At 41.5% G+C, this 13,337-nt stretch overlaps 1 protein-coding gene across 18 annotated transcripts in view; it reads right to left on the bottom strand.

Annotated features, from left to right (window-relative positions):
- The window catches only part of LOC136366277 (poly(rC)-binding protein 3-like), a 497,612-nt gene that overhangs the window by 27,951 nt on the left and 456,324 nt on the right, over positions 1-13,337 (bottom strand). For 16 of the 18 annotated variants that reach the window (XM_066327277.1, XM_066327274.1, XM_066327290.1 and 13 more), the window contains 5 exons: positions 10,283-10,414; positions 7,430-7,558; positions 6,461-6,604; positions 1,624-1,680; positions 1,060-1,135 (listed from right to left, as the gene is read on the bottom strand). In XM_066327277.1, the coding sequence (XP_066183374.1) occupies positions 1,060-1,135; positions 1,624-1,680; positions 6,461-6,604; positions 7,430-7,558; positions 10,283-10,414 (538 nt within the window). The remainder of the gene's footprint in view (positions 1-1,059; positions 1,136-1,623; positions 1,681-6,460; positions 6,605-7,429; positions 7,559-10,282; positions 10,415-13,337) is intronic. The other 2 variants (XM_066327376.1, XM_066327341.1) reach the window with 1 other exon arrangement.

Genomic DNA, 13,337 nt, shown 5'->3' with positions numbered 1-13,337 from the left:
AGGATGTTAATGACAAGAATAAGGAAAATACAAAGCTAGGAAAGGCCATTTAGTATTGTAGATATTTTATCAGATACATCATAAAGAAACAAAAGCATATTTTGATGTCATGAATTTTTCTCTTCTCTTTTTTTGTGTTTATTGTCTTATCTGTAAAGATATACCAAACCCAGTAATTTCTAACTAGAATATACAAAAAATAAATATTCTAGAAAAAAGTGACTCATTTTGTTTACATTCAATTATGAATTGCAAAATCTTAGTTCACACTGAATATCAAATAGTCAAGTTGCTCACAGAATTTGTGATGTATGTGATAAAATGTTATTTGCCATACAAAGCATGTACCAGTACAGATGCACTTCTGTGAAGTTTTTTGATGCCAAGCATATATGTTGTGAAGCACAATAAAAATGTTCATTTGCAGGCTTAAGTGACTTCTCACTCTTCAATCAAGAATTCAGCCTCAGCTTTATTAAGTATGGAGCAAATTTTAAGTCCTTAACTAAATTTCCATAGCATTTTGTAGCTATATCTGTGTTATATCTAGTAGGAAGTGAGGCACTTGTCCCAGCAGTGATGATTACAGATGCACTCAAGACATTTGGCTGTACAAGAATTCAACTTTCAGCATGCCAACAGTTTCTTTAACTAATGTTTCTGTGCCATGAGTACAAACTGTTTTCCCATGTTTGCTTCTCTCTGATCCATGTCATCAAAGCAGGGACAAGAAGCACACCCAAGCACTTCCCTCAGAACCAACTGGTACATACTGTATGGTCCACAATAACTTTGTGAGGATTGAACAAAAGAAACTCAGGGCTTTTAGCCAAGGGCACAAATGAAGCAGTTGTGATTAATCAAAGTAACAAATAAAGCACATTTTAGTAATGATGAAAGCAACTGTAACAGAGGTATGGGAGGGAAGAAAAGAGATTAAAGTGTAAAAACAGAAGGATTGCTGGTCATTGACCACATTTATTATTAAAATGATGTAATGACCACAGGAAACAAAGCTGTTAAGAAGAAGGACATCCCCAGGGGGTCATGGGTACGTACCAGGGAAACCAGGGGTGGTCTGCCCAAGGGGAGTAAAGGGGGGATGCTGCATAGCCAACTGGTGAAGCTTGGTCAACTGCAGGGCAGGATGGGAAATTAGAACTAACCAATCAAATGGAATTATTTCAGAGCAGAGAAACCATCTTATGTGTTCTAAAACTGGATTAATTAAAATTATATTGAAAAATAAAAGGTTTAATCATTCATTCTAATCTACCATAGAGAAAAGAAAAGAAAAAAACCAAACTGGTTATAAATGACATCTCTACTGTTATTACATGTAATGGCTATTGTTAATATTAACTAATTACTGTAGAATTACATATTAAAAGAACTCAAATATATCACATGCAAAAAGACTAAGAAAACTGTCATTTGTTCTTGGGCCATTGTACTTTCTAGCAATTATTACACAAGATAGGAGATGCAGCTGGGCTAACACTTGGCTATACAGTGTGTTGGTAAGGAAAGGTGTCCTTAGGCCGTGTCTTTATTGCTAAGTGTAGAAAGCAAATGCTGCCCAGAACAAATAAGAGGGGAGAGGAACAAAAGGGAATAATTTACATGTGCTGGACTCACGTCTGGATGAGGGATGGCATACTGCCCCTGAATCGTGAATGCCTGGAAACAACAAGCAGAGTTAAGACACGGGTTAGTCAGGTGGGACAAGCAGCATTCCTGCTCTCATCAGAAAAGCTCTACATGTTCCCCCCCAGCAAATGCCACCTGCATTGCTTTCCACACTGAGTGAGGTTTAATTGTCTTGTGCTGCTTGATAACCCTTGGTACAGTACAGAAAGGTCTCTGTCAGGCTGCCATGTTCCCCTTGCAAGCAGAGAACACCAAGTGCCCTGCCTGAGCTCTGATGGTCTTGGCCCTCAGGACTTCTCTTCAGTCCAGCTCTGTCTGCCGGGAGCAGAGCTGAGGACACTGAGGGGTAAAGGAGCACAGGGGGTGGCCAGTGACACCAGTGCACCTAGGGACATGCTGATGGTACAGCAGCAAGAGGTGCAATGAGGTGGGGACAGACCTGCTCAGGGGATGCCTGGCCCTGTCCTCCAGCTCCTGACTGCCACACGTGTGCAGGGCCATGTGCCAGCCAGCCTTGAGCCACCTTGTCTGGCTGCTGACAGCCACAGATGCCAAGTGCCAGCACCAGTGTGCCCTGGGGCACCTCATGGAGTTCATGCCCAGGCTGCTGTGCCAGTGAGCACGTGTGCTGATGGCAGCCTGTCCTGCAGAGCCTGGGCACAGGGCCAACAGGCCAGTTTGGAGACAGCAGCATCATGGAGACCCCCAGCACAGTGGGTAGTCCTATCTTCCACAACAAGCCAAATATCCTCTCTCCAAATCCAGCCACTCTGCACCACAAGGGCAGTGAAAGGGATGTAGTTTCTGGCATCATTTCTGGAGGCACTGGGGTGAGGTGTGGGGACAAAAAAACACGAGTGAGGAGGGATATTGTGGCATGCCTGGCACCAGTTAGCACAGCCCTTTGTTGCTCCTGCTGGTTCAACTCTCTGCAGAGACCTACAAAAAACAAACTGCAGAGAATTTATGATTTTCTATTACGTATGAAAGGAATGGCGTGTCAGAAAAATTTTAATGTGCTTGTGCTTAGACAGGCAGGAAAGCAGAAGGACAAATTATAACATAAATATTTGTAGTGGGAGAATTACAAACAGGAACAGAGCTGATTAGCTTAGTTTGCAAAATGCTTATTTGACAAAAGGCCTCTTAGAAAGTAATGAATCCTCTGCAAATGATAAAACAATTCATTTAATGGAGTTCGGATATTAAAACCTTTAATGTCTCAACTGCATGATGCACATTTCTGCAGCAGAATTTCCCTTCTGGAGAAGAAACATTTAATTTAGTTTTTAAATTAGTTATAAAGCCAGACCACAATCTGGCAAGCATTATGCACATGAGCAGTTTTCAGGGAGAAGTGTGTGTACCAGGCTCTACAGGATGTTCATGGGCAAACATGCATGTGCATCTACAGGGAATGGGCATCACTGATGGGTTATATATCACAAGAAAAGGTTCCAGTCCACATAAACAAGTGATCACTGCCATCAGTGGGTCTAAAGGAAACATGTATTAAAGCAAGCAAAACTTGTTTAACTCTTTCACCAAATGAGGACAACCTGAGTGGCGGGGGGTGGGGAGGACTCTGTGCTTAGCCAAGCACAGCGGCAGCTTCAGGGAGCTTACAGCTGGGTCCATGAGCACACAGTGGGTTTGGAAACCACACTTTGGTGTCTGAGCATCTGTGCTGGATCACAAGTGTCTTTTCTGGTCTCAGCCGTGCTTCAAACCCAGCTGAGAGAATGTCTTTTACGTGGCTGTTTTCCAAGCAGTGGTCTGCAAACCAGCAAAAATCCATCACAAGAAAGTCACCAGCAAACCTAATAGAAGTCACTCCTTCACTCATCATTCTGCTCCCTCATACTTCCATGTGTACATAGAAGAAAGCAAAAAAACCTGGAGAAGTGACAAAAACAACGAACATTCGGGGCTCAGACCAGGTTTATTTGGTTGCTTGGCAGTGCATGAAAATCATCGAACCAGAATGGACAAGATGGGTCTTGAATTTTCTTCCCCAGTAAAAAACAACAACAAAACACCCCCTCTCCCCTCACCAAAAAAAAAAAAAAAAAAAAAAAAAAACCCAAAAAAAACCCCCAGGTTTAAATTCTTTAGGCTGCCAAAAGGTCACTTGATTGATTTAGCTTGAGAAAACAGTCTCTGTCTCCTTTACCCTTTGTCAGGGGAACCATGTGTTTTTGGGGCTGAGGGCTGGGGCTTGCTAAGCTCAAGCCTGATTAGAGGCGTCTAATGAGACATCTATCCTCTATCCTGTAATGTTTCACTGAGTACATGGGCTATGGATCTGCTTCCATCTAAGTCAAGGGCAACTTCCCTACTGACGTAAGTAACAGCAGGGATGACCTGGCCTGCACATTTTTCCTCAGTTTAGACCATCGTACTGGTAAGAGACAAAGCACAGCTGCACCCTCTGAGTACCCACTTAAACACCAATGCAGCACATGAAGTAGAAATTTCCTATTTAACCATTGTACATGCTAAATTAGAGTAAAGGCAGAGCAGGGCAGTGTTCAGTTTCCTTTTAGTTTTGTTATGCAATGCAGTATCAAAGAAGCACAAGACAATTAAAAGCAATACTTGGAGTGGAAGAACCCCAACTTCTTAAGGAAAACTAGATATTATATTTTGCTAATGTTACTTATTTTACTAAGTGTTAAACAAAGAAAATTATTTCAAGATAGTCATGATGTAATTTAGAATAGAAAAGTAACTTCTGATAGCTTAGCTGAAAAGTTGAGTGGAACTAACGATGCTAATAAAATTTTATTTTTGGTATTAATTTTCCACTTAGGAACCTTGGTTAAAATGTCTTTCCATACTGTTGTCCAAATACGCCTTAAGGATTTTCTTAAAAATTCTGCTTAGTCAGAGCACACAAAATTTCAAAGCACACAGAAGGTGTCTCCCTCTTACACTCCTTCTCACATCAACAAGGTTGCATTAGAAAAGTGAGAACGCTTTTTTTAACTGATAAAACTGAAGATGACAAGAGCTCTTAGACCTGAAAACAGGATACTTTCAATTATTTATACAAACTGCTCAGCACCCTCTAGCAACAGTTTCAATGCTTTTGAGTAATCATATACAGTCTTTGAAGGTAGTGGCAATTACAACATTGGGCTGCTGCATATATATGTACACACACACATATTTCTTAAAGGAAAGCACTGCAGTGTAAACTGACACATATGGAGTAAATAATTCTGAACTTTCAGTCATAGACCAGTTTCTGGCACATTATTTTACATTTCAATTCAGCTTTGGTCACTAAGGAAGCAGATTTCTTATTTTGATGACAACAAGTAACAGAGAAGTCTTGAGCATGATGAAAGCTACTACATCCAGATTATGAAAATCTGGATATACATCGGAACAAATTATTACAGAGTAGAAGGTAAAACTCTGAGACAAAAAAAAAAAAATCGGAGACAGTTCATTACAAGGGCTGTCAGAAACATTTTGGCACATGCTTGGGAGGTGCAGGAGCTTCCTTATACACCAGCAGATTGTGGTGGCGCGGGTCATCACATTAACAATGCCAGCAGCACCTTGGGCACTCAGCCTCACCAGGAGCTCCATACCCAGCTTCTCATATGACCTCCAAATTGCCCGAGGTGGGACACACCCTGTGACAGGGTGATGACCTCGGATAGGCTGATGGAATGGGAGGGGGAGCCTGCCTGCAGATGTCCCACCCTGCAGGTAATGGGGAAATTGCTTAAAAAGAGACCCTGGCATCACATTGGGAAAAAGATCTGGTTGGGTAGGGGCGCCTTACTGCCAGAGAGGTTTTACATATGTTAATCCTGAGTAGAGAGATGTCTGCCTTCTTCTAGGCTGGGTTTATGGGGTCGATTTCTTCTTGAGTTAGGCAGGGCTTGCAGCATCTCACTCCTCCGTCACTGTTCGAAGCTTAGTGGCTACACAGGTCCCCTTGTGTCCCTGCCATGTATTTATCAGCTCTGTTCATCACTGGCTCTTCAGTGAAAGCTGCATTCCCCCTGCAATGGATGCAGGTGCAAATGGTGCAAAGCATTCCTGCTATGCCTCTGTCACATGCTGGCAGACCCATTTCAGACATTACTAAAAGACACAGAAGAACCAACTGCATGTGGGTTTTTAACGGCAGATGAGAATCCCGGCTGATGCAGCTTAAGGTGAAGGGGGAATCATCAAAACTTCCTTACATAAAAAAAGAAACAGGAATGCTGTTCTTCTGTTATCAATCAGGCTGCTCCACACCATGGCTGGGAAACTCTACATGTAAAGCAGTTCCATCCACCTTGGAATTCCATTGCTACTTGGTCTCGACGGACTACATGCAGTGGAAATTATATGTGTGTAAATCCTTACTGCAAAACACACCATTTGGTCCCAAAAAGTATGAAAACTATGAGAGAAAAATGACACTTTTCATTAGCAGAAATATCTCACTGTTTCATCATCACTGAAAATTGACAAAACTGCTTATACTGCTAGTGAACCTGAAAGTGAAGAAAAAAAACCCCAACCACTACAATAAGCTGGGCTGTCTCACTCAATGAGCTCCTCATTGGGACACCTCTCAATCTGCAGAAGGGCAGATTTATTACAGAAGTCAATGTTAAATTAACTGTAATTATTTAATTACAGAAGTTAATGTTAAATCTTGGTAAAATACCAGATGGTCACAATTTGGTGTAAAGTTTGCAATGCAGTGCTCTCCTGTCCTGCAAACTGTAAGCACACACGGTAGACAAGGCACATCAATACTATACCAGGCAAGAAAGAGTAAAAGTTGAAAACTAACAGGCGCTGGCTGAGGCTGGGCCAGGACGGTGTGGTTTCCAGCTGAAGCCAAAATGGTGTCTGCTCTTACCTGGCCACCTGCAAAAATGATAGGTGCAGAGGCAGGTTTGGGACGGTAGGGGATGGTGGCACCTTTGGGTGGGGACTGCAGACAAAAACACAAAGCAGTCAAAATGCAGAAAGAAGCAGAGCTTGTATTAAAAAGATGTCTCTTTTTAAAAATATTGGTCATCTCAGACAACCAAGGCATGCAGATAACCCAGCCCAGCCCATCCTGCCCTCCACTCCGATCAGACCAAAGCATGGTAGAGGTCTCCTGTCTGGGATTCAAGGGAAGAGCTGAGGACTTGAATGCATGGCCTAAACAGGCAATGGTGACACCTATGGTTTCATTACTGCCACTGTCAGATGAAGCTATGAAGCTTCATTAAGCACGTTAAGGCACTTCAGGAAACAAGGGCACAGTTTTGAAAATGGTCAATGGTTTGGAAATAATTGGCCTTTTCAGCATGGGTTAAAATGCCCAGATTTTTATATAAATTTATTTTGTGTATTGCTTAATCTAAGGCCTAAAAAACTTCCATAAAAGTGAAACTTCCTGATCTTATGCAATGACCAGACCCTAAAGAAGCAAAAAGTCCTGGCTGGTCAGAATTATTTCTATTTTAAACAAGACCTGAATGTTTTCTGCCCTATTCTACATGAGAATAAAATGTGTTTCTTTCAGAATGACTGCAGCTCTGTGCTGGACCTGGTTGTAGTTTGACAAAGTCATGACAGCCTTTGACTGCTCAACCTTGCTGCGAGAGGCTCTCGAACACCAGGAAAGGCCGAGTTTACAGAGGCTCTGAAAATCCCTGGCACAGGAAGGGCAGGCAGCACCTCAGGGGAACCCATGGCAATTGACAATTATTAATAATATGTTTGAGTGTCTCCTGAGTGAGAAGGGACATGCTGGGCACCCGCTTACCTCCAGCATCACCACGCAGATCTGCTTCACACACTGGATGATGGCATCGGGAGTGCCGGATATGGTCACCGCGCGCTCCGTTGAGTTGGGCAGCATGTCCCCTGCCACCTGCACCTGGGCTCCTGTGGACTTCAGCAGAGACAGAGCAAAGACACTGTCACTGCCATGCAGGCAGTGGCACCTCTCCAGACATTCACTGATACAGCAGAGGGGGTGCAGCCCTAAACTTTTTGTCTTTTCTTTGCTGGACGTGGTAGAGCATATGCGGAGACTCCTAACCTGGACATGGATTCGGCTGCTCAAGCACGTTTGCCAATGCTACCACCCTAGGGACATTAGTACATCAAACTGTGACCTGAACTTCAGGAGAAGCATTTTAACCAAAGACAGTTGCAATGCTGACTAAAAAGTGGAAAGGGTGAAATGAAGTACTCTTCAATAATAAAAAAAAAAAAAAAAAAAAAAAAAAAGAAAAAAACCCTAATAATTGAACAAGCTTAGCTAATCAAACAAGATGCTCTTTAATCTACTGATAAATGGCTCTTTAATCTACTGATAGCTGACTTGTGTCTCTTGTTGAAATTCGGGGCTTCCTTATGCTATATGGTACAGAAGCACTTCTAAATCATAATTAGTGTTGATTAAATATATGCATATCATCAAATTTTAGCTCATTAATGAACTCTAGAAAGTAATGAGCCACTTTTTTTTTTTCCCATTTTTTATATTTGATTTTGGCACTAGTGTGTCTTAGTTAAAAAAAAACAACCAAAACAAAACAAAGAAACAAGAAAATACAGGAGGCCAAAACAGCCCTTGACATTATTATATAAACACAGAAGACCTTTTCAGTCAATAGAGAAAAACCCAGGCATTTGATGTCGACTACGCTCTTTAACATATTGAACAAAAGATTTATTCCTGACTGTTATTGCAATGCAGTATTTGGGCTTCAAAATGCAAGTTTTTTCAATAGCCATTGACTTTGCATCAGTCAGCAAGGAGTTAATTTGTTTTCCTGCTAGTTATACACAACTCATGTGTTATATTTCCTTCCAAAGATGGATTAATGTACTGATTTCATCTTCTGTTCACCAGTGCTGTTTAAGGGCAAAGTATCAATTCCATACCTCATAACAGACTTTGGAATTTCACCCTAATTTGATCAATACCTCATGCTTTTGTTTTCTTTTTTTTTTTTTTCACAATCTTATCTCAAAAATAGTACTGCAGCCCTACATGTTGTTTCTGGGTGCATGGCTGAACACAAAAGACCTCTCCTTTTGCAACTGCTCAGGGTGTTGTGTGATGATGAAATTAGACCACATCTTGAGCTGGATGCTCCTTGATTTCCCCCTTTCCTCATATTTGCTTTTTACCCTACATTCCTGGGTATCTGTACATTCAGCACAAAAAGACTGCCAAATAACAGAGTCATTTATGCATTTACTCCCAGTGCTAATCTTGTTTATTCCCTGACTTTGGTCATATATCAGTGGCAAGAAACAAGTAATATTTTGTCCATTATTACCCTTATGCTTGGGAAGATGTGCAGTATGATTTCTCGCTACATTTGCCTTATCAAAACACCTATTTGGCCAAACACTATCCCTTCACTTCCTTGTACCAGGCCATCGACAATTGCTTCTGAAACTATGCTTACCAGGATAATCACTTCAGTCACTTCATTTAACCAGCAGCCCAATCTCACCTTTAAAAACCTATGTCCTGAGCACATTCCCACAGTGCTCTGAGTGAAGTCATCAATATTTAATGTAAATCTAAAGTATGGACAACTGTAAAATCTAGAGGTAAGCAATCACTACCACACAGTTCACACTCATGCCTGCTCCTATTTTAACACAACTAAGAAATCAGCTTAAAAGCTCCTTAAATCATGTCTTGAATCAACATTTTAGATTAAAAAAATAGAGTTTCAACTTTGTAGAACCTGTCAAAAGCCTTTTGTCTTTACATAGGCAAATTAAAAAATGGATCAACGTGTTATCTTAGTATTAAAAACTTTATCCCATGTTGGAATGAATTCAAATTTAGAAGGAATAATGTCACTTCCTCCAGAATAACAATCCATTTTTCTGAAATGTCCTATTCAGATTTCCTCTATATAACTGAGCATGTACCTGATTTTCTTGTATGAGTGATTACAAACACCACATCCTTGGCTTGGCATGTGCTGTATTGTTACAATCATGCATGGAAGAGTTAAAACAGGCATTGCATGGTACTTTTTGCATTTTTTGGTTAGATAAAACAGTGGCTTGTGGCACACCGAATGAATACCTTTAGCTAAAGTCCAGACTAAAAATAAATTCTGCATGTGTTTGGAACGCATCAGATCAGCTCACCTGTGGCCCAGTGACATTAAGGAGAAACAGGGAAGTATGAAAATCACACTTTTCTAGAAAGTAGACCACCTAGCCTGGAATCCCCAGTGGTACTTGGGCTTTTCTCTGACTGTAGAAGTAGTAACTAATCTGGAAATGGCTGCAACTCTTTGACTTGGGGTCCCTTGAGTATTGCTGGGCAGGAGTCTACTGGAAGAGAAACTTGAAGAGCCATTTATCACTGTTGCTTTGCTTAACTGTGCATGAAAGACTTTATACATTGTAAAGCTGTCTCTCTATTTCACACATGGACTTTGGTGTCAAGGAAAGTACAAGTCCAGCTGTGTTGGACCCCTTGTTTCTCCCAGAGCAAGGCTTTTCCAGGTTTTTCAGCTGACACATGCTCATGTAAGCGTGATCAGCAAAGTGCAGTGGGTGATGCTGGCAGGGCACACTGCAGTAGGATGCTGAGCTGGCCAATGTCCCCCACACATGTCCCAAGACTTACCTCCCTGATTTCTTTGATTTTAGAACCTCCTTTTCCTATAAGGGATCCACACTGACTTGCTGGGACGACGAGCCGCAGTGTTACGGGCGGTTTGCTTGTCACAGAGCTGTTTGTCATCGAAGCGTTTATGTCCTGTAATCAGAGCATCAGCGAGTATTAGCGGGGGATTTGTCACTCCTGCTGAGCACTGAGGGGCTCAGAGCAAATGCCCAGGCTGTCTGTGGAGACCTGGGAGTGTGCAACCAGCTGGCTGGCTTTGGTGGTAAGGAAAGCCCACCACAGCTCTGCTGGTGACACACTGTAAGCATGAAGCAGCTTGTGCCAGAGGAACCCGTCTGATGTCTGGCATTGCAAGATCTGTGCTCTGAGACCAGAGGGCAGGACTAGGAGGAGGTGATGTCTGCCATTAGATCAGCCAAAACAGATGGAAAAGGCAAAGAGGCTTTCAGATTAACAGGCTTCCAAAACCTGTTTCGGTCTGTTTTGGTCTCTTTTTCACCGCCTCAGTTAGAAAATTTACACTGTGTAATACGTCTCTACATTTCACATGTCTCTTCCCAGATTTGATTCAAAGAAAACGGTAAAAACAGGAATGACAAAGAACATGTGAATAATCTGAAGCAGAGAAAATAAGATGATTTTGATGTCTTCTGCAGCCCTCTAGATTTAACTTCTCTTTTGTAGCAGGTCTATAAATATTTGTAACACTATACCATTTCTAAAATCTTTTCCATTGTGGTTATACAACCAGAGTACAAAAAGCTCGGCAGAATTGTAATTGCCTGTGTCCAGGTAATGTAACATACATCCATGTATCCCACTATCCAATGAGACTAAATTACAAACTCCCATAAGCACTTCAATACACTACTTGTTGCAAGGTTTAAATTGTTTTAAGTATATTTTGTTTTTTGTTCAAAATCTTGTAGGCAAGAAAAAACAATCCCTCTAAAGACTTCATCACAGAGAAAAAGATAAAGCTTATCTTCCCACTCAGTGGGAAGTGGCATGCTTTGAGGGAACTTAGGATGAAAAAATAAATAGCCACAAGTTGCACTGCAGCTGACCAACAAGTCATGAGAATCTCAGAGTGTTTTGGTAACACTAGCTATGAGCTGAGAAGACTCATCTGTGAGGTGGCATGGCACAGCTATTATACTCTCCACAGGAATGTTACCAAAAGATTAGGACAGGAATGAGAAAACATGCATTTTCTCTTAAGTCATTTATGATGCAACAAGAGCTCCAGCAGACAGAACTAATGTGATTTCCTACAGTTATAAAGACTATAATTAAAAAAAAAAAGTGCCTATATTGTGTAATCAGGACCTCCAAATCATTAAAAAACCAACAAACAACAAAACTATTCAGCACTGCAAGCAACTCTACATATCTCACTGAACCAGTGTGGGAGCCTGGTGACATCAGCACTGATTCCTACCCAGTTGTGATGGCAGCATTCTTCCATCCAAGATAAGGCTTGGTATGACCTTAATTAACTTAAATGAGAAGAAAATAAAATCTCGAATGGAACAAGGCATTGCTGCATGTGGCAGCTATCAAATCATTCCTCTGCCAGCCAGTAGTAACTCACATTCTGTTTAGTGGCTCTGTCAGTGAGAGACTGCAATCCAAAATAAAGCCAGAGGGATAACAGAATTTTGCAGTACCCATGTATCTGAGATAAAGTTAGGCCGATTTTTCATCTGCAAGATGCCATCTCACTGTATCACTGTTTGTGTCAGGTGGAGGAATCTGTAGCTGAATAATCCTCTTCAGCCACACAGCACGAAACTTAATAATGTCTCCTACTTCCATATCATATGCAGCCTAGCCTCAAAGCCTTCACTGAACTTTCTGCCTTCAAAAGCACTTTGCAGGAACTGGAAGCCACTGTTCTCTTTGTTTTGTTCTCATTGTTTAAGAAGAGCAAAATCTAAACACGGAGGCTCAGCAGCATGGAGTGCATACAGGAATTATTCCAGCTTAAAAACATGGCAAAGGAGAAATAAATAGAAAAAAAATCCCCTTCAGAACTGCAGGCTTCTAAGTAGTGATGGCTGGAGACTTTCCCACAGAACACTCATCCTTCAAACTGGGAGATTCCTAATTATTTAATCTCTAAATTTTTGTGGCAATACACCCATTTCTTCAGGGCTCTGGCAGACACTACAGCTGGATGTTGTGTGGCTCTCTCCCTGCTTGGTGGGCTGCCCCTCATCCACGACAGGCTAACTGGGAGCCTGGAAGTGCTGAAGAGCCAGCAGTGTCCCTAGCTCTTGGCATCCTAGGGTCATAGCACATGAGACTTCCCAAGACAAGCTAACCTGGCAGCTCAGAAATCTACCAAACCTCCAAGGGAAAAAACATACCAAAATTCTTCTTTTCCAGTTTCAAAGGAAATGTTAAACTGTCCAATTTTCACAGCAAGGAGGATTCTGTGAGGTGGCTCCTCACTTGGAAATGACCACTAAAGGACCAACCACAGTTGTACTGGCAAGAATTAATGTTTTTCAGAAAGGCATCACCCTGATTACTTTAACACCTTCCTTTTTTCCTTCCTCCTAGAGCTGAGCAAGTTCTTCATAGATGTTTATAGAGGAACAAGGTTTCCAAAAATCTTTTTCTTATTTATCTGGAGAAGGTCTGATTACCAAGCTGTGCCTGCTGGTTATTCCAGTGCCTAAGTACCATGTGCTTAAGTACCATATGCAGACTTACAAGCAAAGCTAGAGCTGCCCCACTCACCAGTGAAGTTACAGCTGCATTTCTTGGGTCTCAGCCTCCAGTCCAAAAATGACTGTGCTAAAATGTCCACTCCTAAAATTCCAGGGTCTGCCTGGGTTAGTGTCATTTTCTAACAACTCTCTCCCCTGAAGTGAACACTTCAGGTATTTATGTAAATAACTTCTTAGCTTGTAAATTCATCAGAAGACTGCTAGAAAAGCAACTTCCATTAGGAAGGCTGTCAAAGCAGAGTTATATAAGGCTACAGAGCAACCACAAGACAAACAACCTTTTCATTTTTCTATCTATTTGACACACTTTAAATTTT

Source organism: Sylvia atricapilla, chromosome 1 (assembly GCF_009819655.1).
Source record: "Sylvia atricapilla isolate bSylAtr1 chromosome 1, bSylAtr1.pri, whole genome shotgun sequence".
Taxonomy (NCBI): Eukaryota; Metazoa; Chordata; class Aves; order Passeriformes; family Sylviidae; genus Sylvia; species Sylvia atricapilla.
Note: the sequence above shows the minus strand (reverse complement) of the source record. Positions and strands in the feature narration are given on the sequence as shown.